Source organism: Montipora capricornis, chromosome 2 (genome assembly GCF_036669925.1).
Source record: "Montipora capricornis isolate CH-2021 chromosome 2, ASM3666992v2, whole genome shotgun sequence".
Taxonomy (NCBI): domain Eukaryota; kingdom Metazoa; phylum Cnidaria; class Anthozoa; order Scleractinia; family Acroporidae; genus Montipora; species Montipora capricornis.
The window spans coordinates 51564397-51573830 of NC_090884.1; the positions used below are offsets into that span (position 1 = coordinate 51564397).

General features: G+C 40.3%; 1 protein-coding gene across 1 annotated transcript in view; it reads right to left on the minus strand.

Annotated features, from left to right (window-relative positions):
- Positions 1 to 3460: 3460 nt before the first annotated feature.
- Positions 3461 to 9434, minus strand: part of LOC138026417 (FK506-binding protein 15-like) — a 31776-nt gene continuing 25802 nt past the window's right edge. Inside the window, exons 28-33 of the mRNA XM_068873769.1 lie at positions 9360 to 9434; positions 8305 to 8412; positions 6738 to 7500; positions 6025 to 6082; positions 4830 to 4911; positions 3461 to 3692 (exon numbers count right to left, since the gene is read on the minus strand). The exon at positions 9360 to 9434 is cut by the window's right edge and continues 30 nt beyond it. Of these exons, the coding sequence (XP_068729870.1) occupies positions 3612 to 3692; positions 4830 to 4911; positions 6025 to 6082; positions 6738 to 7500; positions 8305 to 8412; positions 9360 to 9434 (1167 nt within the window). The 3' untranslated portion in view covers positions 3461 to 3611. The remainder of the gene's footprint in view (positions 3693 to 4829; positions 4912 to 6024; positions 6083 to 6737; positions 7501 to 8304; positions 8413 to 9359) is intronic.

The following is a 9434-nucleotide window of genomic DNA, read 5'->3' on the forward strand; positions in this document are numbered from 1 at the left end:
CTTAGTCCCGGGCGGAGGCCCAGGTTTGGTCGATCTTGAACCGAAGGGATAGTAATTTGAGCCTTACTCGCAGGTTTGTTCTGAACAAAAAGAGCAATGTTCTACCGGCTCATGGCCGAAAAGAAATGATTGGTTCCAGCGTTACGTTCCCGTATGAAGAAGAGTAACCGCCCCCTCCCCCCTTATGTTCATTTGAAGGGTTCACGTTCCTTGTAAATTACCTTACGATTAAGCGTTCTTGTTTCCTGAGAGCGCAGGAGTTTTGCAAGTGTTGTGTCCAGGGCTGTACGGATTAGCGCTAACCCGAGGCTATCCCTTTCCTTCTTTATCAAACGGAAAGGAAAGAAGAAGAAATAGTTGCTTTGGTTAAAAATATTTAGAAAAAGTAGACTAACAACTAGCAGTAGTCAAGGATTAGTGATGTGCGTTCGATTCCTGTTTCGTCATCGACGAGACACTCAGTTGGTCTTGCCAGAAGGTCATCCATCCAGGTATCGAGACCGTCCAACAGGACTTGACTTCCCTTGGTCAAGCCGTTAATTAACACTTACATGCACATGAGATCGAGGTTATTTGTGCCAAAACAAGATCGCGTTTAAACGCTGAAATCGTATGGCACCAGGACCGATACCCGAGGGACATCCCGCGGAACTGACACGATTTGGATGCGTTCTCCTCGAACGGAATAGGCCATCCCCGAGTTCATGTCAGTCTTCTCTTCAAAGCGAGTCTAAGTTTTAAGTTTTGTGATGGTAATTAGTTCTACTTTACACATGAATGAAAACTAATTTTCATAACAAAACCTTTGAAGAGGAAGCAGGCGTGAACTCCGACATGGCCTTTTAAATATAACGAATAGATTTGACAGATCACACAGATCACATATGACGTCAAACGTGGAAGCCATTTTTATCGCAAAATTTTTGACGTCATCAGTGATGCAAGGCTGCAAGGTTCCCACGGCCTGCTCCCATCTGACCTTGTAGCTCAGTCGGTAGAGCGGCGGAGATCTAACCCGAAGGTCGTGGGTTCAATTCCCACCCTGGTCAGAGTTTTTCTCTGTCCTTGTGTGGGCCCATTTCCATCAGTAGGGCTAACGCTCACATGGTTCATATGGGATTGAAATATAGCACTTCACCTTACACTCTATTCAGTTAACTCTGTCAAGAGAAACGCCAACAATACGATCATAGAAAATACCTTTCACCCGATTGAAACTCGGAAATAGTGAAAATTTTATTGTTCCTAATAAGTCTTTATTTTTAAAACATTTATATCTAAAAGTCAAACATTTTATCAGTTTTAATTATTTCCTAAAAAGATGAGTTACTATGGAAGATCGTCGACGACCACGGCAACGCCAGAAATATCGTAATTGGCTTTGGTTACTATTCGTCCTGCACAGAGACCGTATTCATAAACGGCGGCCAAGAAATTATTCTTTTGTCTTCATGCTAATCATCCTCACCGTTTTGTCCGTTACCACGGACAAAATTCAAAAAAACTTTTGCTTTAAAGTGAGGCTAGGGAATATGATTGGCCGCCATTTACGAATAAGGTCTATCGGGCACGCATTAGAGCCCACATCTTTGCGGTACTTTGCATAACGACGACGTGAACCAACCAAATTTACGGTTTTAACGACAACGTGAAAATTAGGAGCTTTTATTCTCTATTTCTTTTCTGAAACCGCTCGTACCAATTTACTTTTCAGGTAATCGCCCACAATGTGCAACGTGAACGAGATGGAATAATCACGAAAGACTTGCGATAGTGCAAAGTGACGTTTTCGTCGCCGTCGCTGTCGTAGATCTTAAAGTCCTTACTTAGCGAAAAGAAAACACGGTTTCGTAAATGGCGTCTTGCGCACTATTTGTCAAGCGAACCTAAATCTACGCGCAATTTCCACGGGAGAAAACTGGGAGAAAAGCAACGATTCTACCGACGCAACAAAAACGCTGAACCACACCAAATCACTACGATTGCTTCGCAATTATTTCTTGAACGTGAAACCCAATATTCAGTACCTAAATGACTGGAAAAGCCCATGAAGGTCTTGTAAGTATGTTGGCGGAAACTTGTTTCAAAATCAGTGCTCCCTTAGTTAATCCTCTTTTGTTCCCTGCAGTTAAAGGGTCTGCGGTGTCACGGCAGTGACAAAGTTAACCTAGAAATGACTTTTACGCAACACAACTCCAAGCTTTGTGACAAAAACATGTGTGTCTTTGTTGATTGTTAAGTTAAAAATAATAGGGAGAAATTTTGAAAAACTGCCAGGTTGGGCTGAACAGTTTTAAAATCCCCAATTGCATTCCATTTTAATATTCTTCAATTTTGCCCATCCCTGCCTTATTCAAAGCTTCCCTCGGCTAGTGTTTCACTTACCGGTGGATATTTTTGCATTTCGCTTGATTTGGTTGCCATTTCCCAGTCGCTGAATTTGACGAAATTTCGTGACATCACAGTCCCTTTTAAGTTCGCCCTTCTTGCCTCAGCCCAACATCCCAAGAATAGGTAATTTTAATACTAGAAAGAACGCTAAAATGGAAATCGTTTTTGGCACAAGCCAGATGCTTAGTTAAACTTTGGTCGGAGAGCACTTGTGCAAAGCGATTGTTTCAGTCCACGTTGATGTTAAAGATCTTTCTTTAATAATTCCACGTAGATTCTCTCGCCTCTTTCATAACATCGAAGGTAAAGACTATGGCTGTACACAGTAAAAAAATCGACTGGTTCCCCACTATTACAGAGGGCAATAAACTTTTGAGTATTCACAATATCACAATCTGTACTGCCTGGCTGCATTGAATTGTTGCCATCTTTGTTAAAGAGAATCGGGCGAACTACGACGACAAACGATGACCACGTGCTTGGAGACACTTGCTCCAATCTGAGTTGATGCCCAAAAAAAATGTTAACCGCAATTATCCTTTTTTAAAAGAAATAAAAAGCAGAAAAAGAAATCCCGCAGGATGCAGAAGCACTTAAAACTAGCTTTAAATCTTTTCACAATCTATTTATGTTGCGAAGCTTTTCAACCGCATAGCTTAATTTCCCTTTATGTAATCAACGTCTTTTTTCAAGCTTATTATAGATATTTTTTATGACTACATTTTTTTAAATTTGACTGTTTCTACTGTTGTGATCAATATCTTCGTCATCATTGGCCGGACGAATTTATACTGGAGACGAATAACTCGACTATGACGAATTATCCGTTTAAAACCTATATTTCGTCTATAATTCGTCTACTGAAATATATATTTAGTGTTTGGACGAATTATGGACCAAAATTCGTCTTCGATTGATTCGTCTGTAAGCACGTCTGTGAGACGGGTAATTCGTCATAGACGACTTATACGTCTTCAGTATATATTCGACCATTATATCGTCTAAGAATCAGGATTATTTTGAGTCAAACCAAAGCGAAGGTAGACGAAGGCACGAAGATTGCAAGTATGCACTACCGAGACTGACCGCCAAGCGTACGTACGTAAAAAAGAAAAAGGAAGTCAAAGCCAGATTAAACTTGCAAGAAGTTTCTAACTTTCGCCTGCGTCTGGCCCAGACTCAACGCATCCGATCATGATGCCTAAATACAGTTACTGTCTCTACTTGAACCAATCAAGGTCATCGTCGTCGTCGTCATCGTCGAATAATGGAGGAGGAACAGCTCGGAGAGGTGAAGTATCCTAAACAAAAAACAAAAAAGGAAAAATTCTTCTTTTAGTTCCTCTTTGTTGAAATGCGCCAGTTCTAACGAACGCGCAAACGCTTGAAAGCAAATGTGCAAAGAAGGGTCCAACAGATCAAATGGGCTAACTCAATGTTGTACGCAATTCAGATCTCTCAGGGTTAAGATTCTTTGTGTATTTTATTTACATTATAGTGTAGCCTTCACATTTAAATGATATGGGAAAACATGGAACAGCTCCAGCTGTTGTACCACCACCCACGTCTTTACCCTTCATCTCGCAAAGCAGAGTATCGAGGTTTAATTAATTAACCGGATGCGTGCATGTAAATTTGACAACGGACGGTTTAATCCTTGACTTTCTACGACTTTTTCAACCGCGGAAACTCCTGCCAAGAAAGATGCCTTTTTTTATTACGTCAATCCACGAAGTTATCCTCGCCCAGTTTCTCAAAACCAGGAAAAAAAAAAGATGAGATTTTAACACTTTCAAACTATTTTTTCGGGTTTCGATGACCTGATGACAAAACGACTTCTAAACTTGTCTAAGAAAGTTTCGTATTGTAAAACCGATTTTGATGATTTTACTTTTCGTTGGGACACAACAAATGCTCACTGAAGTAAAAGGGGACGATTTCAATCGTTCTTAAATTAACCGTTCCTTACTGTGGCTAGCCCCAGATGTCTTCCTCTCTCGTTCGAGAAGACTTGAAAGTCTTACCATTTGTATGGAATTACAAGAGAATCACTTCGTTTGAAGCGCTTTAAAGAGACCAAGAGTTGTTCCAACTAAGGGCACGTTCGATTGACGGTATTCCGGAATATGAATACATGGAATAGAAGTTGAACTCCTTTGTTTTTACTGAGATTCACATTAAAATTGTCAAAGACCTGCTAAAATGTTATTTTACAAGTACCTTTGTCATCCTTGTTGCTTCGACGCACGAAACGTACCGTTTTAAATCATCACTCCACGTATTCTTATTCGGAATAGGCTCAATCGAATGCACCCCGTGGTTAGAACCTGCGACCTTCCGCATGAAAAGTCTTAAACACTCTCGACGGAGCGAACTGGTCTGCAGTACAAAGGCATAATCTGCGGTTTAATCGTGGACAAAACGAGTAAATGACTTACCAAGCGTTCCTCTTTCTCTTTCTTTTTCGTCAATGAGCCAAACGTGGCTTCAACATCATCATGATCATCATCTCCAAACAACCTAACAAACGGCAATAAACAATATAATCCCTGAAGATATTAGGGAGCTTAAGCACGCGCGTTTTTGAGACGCGGACGGCAACCGGAAGTGCGTTGTTTCCCCTTTAAACTTGTATCCACATAGCCACGTTTACATTGCTAAGTATCTTTTCTCCATTAGAAATGATTAGTATAAAAATCTGGGAGACGCCACTGTCCTGGCACGCGAAATGTTCTCTTCCGGTTGCCGTCCGCGTCTCAAAAACGCGCGTGCTTAAGCTCCCTATTCACACGTGACAAACTCCCAGTGCAGCACAATCGCGTGGTCATGGGTTCGAGACCCGTTCAAGTTGCTGCTTAACCACTGCGATGGTCTCCAACTTTCATGTATTTGAATTTCTGCAGTTCAAATATGCGAACATTTCATAGTTTCTGTCACTCATACTAAAATCTCTCTTGTTCATTCTGTTAGAAGAGATTTTTGACAAAGGAGCGCTACAATCTTGTTTAATCTTGTTTGCTGTAGAATTTCATTTTATGATACATGTTCAATATGCAATGCTCACAGTTAGCAAAAGCTAGTCGAGGCGAGCAGTGGTTACATGTGTATAAGAGAACAAGTAGAGAAAGCTACGGTATTCAGTTGTGTTTTACAAAAATACATTACAGAACGAATAGGTATACAAATAACTAGTGTACAAGGTATACAATCAACGAAGAAAATATCTAAAATCAAATCAATACAAAGTGCAAATATGAAAAGCCAGAGTATTAAGATATTTTTGTTATTAAGACAGATGAATCAATATTATCATTTTCGTCTGGAAGTCTTTGGAGTAGGATATTGTCGATCTTAATTTGAAAATTGTTTTTGGATAGATGGCGAATTTCACGAGGTAAACTATTCCAAATTTTTAACCATCAGTTCTTGAAAAAGACAATTTGCTTGTCAAGTCTTGAGGGTTTAACAAAATAGTCACCTTTTGAAGATGGCCTTGTTTTATATGAATGAGCCACGCATCTTCCTCTAGTTCCTTCCATAAATTCTAATTCTTCTTCTTTGTACTGCTTGATTTCAAGAACACAAACGACCCGGGGGAATAAGATAACACTACCAGATTGTGCCGTTACTTACGATTTTAGTTTATCTTCGCTTGTGTCTGTGGTCTTGGACGAGTCCATTTCCGTGCCTGCTGGAAACAACGACAACAGCACAAATGAAAACTGTTTCGTGGTGAAATTCCTTCCTCTCCGTCAAAGACAAAAGTCGTGCCAGTGTCCACGCGAAACAAAGTGAACTACAGCTGAAACAGAGGATTTGGGTTCTTTCCGCCAAAAATTGGTGTTTCAACTGAAAGCCTCGACGAATAGAACAGCATTTTCTTGGTCTACCTCCCAAGGGCGTTTTCTTATTTCCCGTTTATTAATCATTCACTTGATATCCGACCAAATGATCTCATTGGCAGAGTTAAGTCACTTGGTTTTATATTACAGAGATTTATCATCGCGTTTACGGGAAACAGCTACTGCTTGTCACAAAAGCATTAAATTTCTCCTCTTCTAACTTGCCTCGTTTCTTTGAGCAGTTGCTCTACACCTGGAGCTATCAAGAGAAGAATGAGTTAACGTCTAACAAGTTTCATTGACTTTTAGCGAAACAGAAGTTTCAGTCCGAACTTTGCCGTAAACTCAAGGGATTCAGCATCGCTTTGACTTTAACTGCAAACTGCACATGGCAGGCTGCATGCGGCTTGTCGAGAAATGCCTGATACTTCCCTTATCCTAACTTTTCTCTCCCCTTTAATTAAAAGCTGCTGCATGGCTGTGTTAACACTGAAATTTTCTTACCTTTTACTGGTTCTTGTTTCGCTTCGAAAAAACTTTCCTCCTTTTCTTCAGTCTCAGTTGTCGGTTGAGACTCTTCACCGATTAAACCGTCAAAAGGAGACCCTTCCTCATTTTCAACTCGTAAGGACGTTGCAAATTCTGAGCTAGTTCTGTCTACTTCCGTTCTAGAATTTTCGTCGGTTACCGCAGCAGAAAGCTCCTCAAGCGAACGTACATCTATTTCATTCCCTTGCAACGGAACAGAATTTATAGTATTTCCTAAATAAGGAGAGTCTTTTTCGTCTGCACGATCTTCACTGCTCGTTTCCAAATTTACTTGACTTGATTCCTTTTCAACCAATTTAGTTTCAACATTGGCATCCGGAATGCCTTTCAGAAATTCCGCTTCTTCCGTGTCCTTTTCGGCCGACGTGTCCTCATCACTGCTCTCTCCCTTATCAACTTCTTCCAATACTTCCTTCTGAGAGTTCTCACCAAATTCTTCTTCCGCATCTTTGTTATTACCTTCTTTACCGCTGTCTCCTTCCCCTTGCGTAACTTCCTCGTGTTCCACTTTCAACTCTTCTTTTTCCTCTACCTTTTCATCTTCCTCTTTGCTCACCTCTTTCTCTTCACTCTCGACTTTTACATCTTCGTTTTCGTCTTCGTCTTCGTCTTCGTTTTCGTCATCCTCTTCCACTTCTTCTTCCTCTTCCTCTTCCTCTTCTTCTTCGCTTTCTTCCTTTTCAGCTGGTTTCCCACTCAACAGTTTCATTGTCACTTCCTGCAATTTCATAAAGGTGCTTCAGTAAAGTTCTCAATAAAGAAGGGTCAAGCCGATGCATTAAGACTAAAACTTCAATCCTGTAAGGCTTTGCATCGCTGAACTGTGAGGCAGGTCAGTAAAAAATAAACTTGGCAATAATTCCTTAAACATTTGCCTTCGCATTCAAGGAACTCAATTTCATATGCCACGATTACTTCCCCTTGGGCCATAAAGTGACCTGCCTTGGAACATATGTTTCACGGACCAATGTTTGGCAAGATTAAAACAAAGCTTCTCCAAATTCCCGCCAAGGAAACCCTAATATGGGCAGTAAAATGCTCGGTTGGCCAATCACATCACTGCATTTCAAATGACGTCAAAGCGAAATGCCGATTGCTTTCCAGAAAGTTCCAGGGATGAAGTTGTTTGCATCCGCGTTCGCTAAGCCAATGAAAATTCGCGCTCGTTTGTTTTTGTTCGATAAGCCAATAAAATGTCTTGCATTTTTGTTTACGCTCTGTTTTTACGTTTATTTTTCAGGGTCATATGAAAGTGGCTCTATCGCAACGGTCCTTTTACATGCTACCAACCTGCTAAAAAAGACAGGGCGTAGTCTAGTGCTCCCGCTCATTAATAACAATTAACTTTTTAAGCTATAATCAAATTTATTCGAACCAGAGGAGCATCAAATTATGTCTGATTGTCAACCAGCTGGACCTTCACTGGTAAGCTTTCATTTAAAAACCAAGAAATTCTCTTTTATGCATGCAAAGGCTACAGCTCCAATTTAACAAAATACACAAATTTGATTTCGAAGGTTACCTTGATAGTTTTCAAAACAACATTCATGATATCTGCGCCAGTGTAACTTTCACCCGCCTCAAATTCGTTTCTCAGCATGTAAAACACGGTGTTCATTATCCGCTTGACCTGCGAGATTAAACATGATCAGTAGGCGTTAGTTTACAACACAACCGCAATGATCTGATCTGATCTCCGGCTGCGTCACAGAAGTGCAGTTGATTTTGTATAGGTTTACCAATTTTTTCCCCTTCTCACTATGCAGCTCAATGTTAGCCCAGAAGTAACTTTTACAAACACAAATCAAAGCCCTTCGTAACAAATTTTCTCTCGAGCATACATAATTTAAATTTAAAAAAACAGAGATAAACTTTGAAAAACCGTAAGGCTGAACAGTTTTCAAAAACCTTAATTGCAACCATTTGAATATTAATCTTCTTCAATTTTGCCCGTCCCTGCTCTCTTTCCTTTTTTTTTTTCAAAGCCTCGTTTAATATTTTAAGTATAGTTATTTTTACATTTCGTTTGATTTGGTTGCCAGTTCCCAGTCCCTGAATTTGGCTAAATTTTGTGAAAGGCGCGCTTTACAATCGGTAAGCATGACAACTGGGTAACTATCAGTTTACGTTTTGGGAACTACTTCGTAATTAATCCGCGTTTTTTAACCTTCTGCAGAAAATATTCAGTACCAAGGAAATGAAGTGAAAGAATACACGGTGTTTAAACTACAAAACTAAGAATTCGCCGTTGTGCGCGTGTTTATTGCTGTCTTCGATGATGATGCATAGCGGATCTTAAGAGGTGTGTCTTTTTTCATGAAGGAAAGGAAACTTTAAGGGGTTAGCGTAGTGCGCAAGTGTTTATTGCTGTCTTCGATGATGATGCATAGCGGATCTTAAGAGGTGTGTCTTTTTTCATGAAGGAAAGGAAAGGGGTTAGCAAAAAAATATATCTGGCGATCGTTTCGGGCAAAATTACCACTGGAAAAAGACGAGTACAAAAGGATTAAACTCAAACAGGATGCTCACAAACTGAGTCAACTAGATAGTCTTTTAATTCACTAAGAGACCACTTACTTCATCGTTCACGCTCACAGGAGACTCTTGCGTGTTTTCAGCCCCCTGCACTTTGCCTTCGCGCAAACCTTTAGC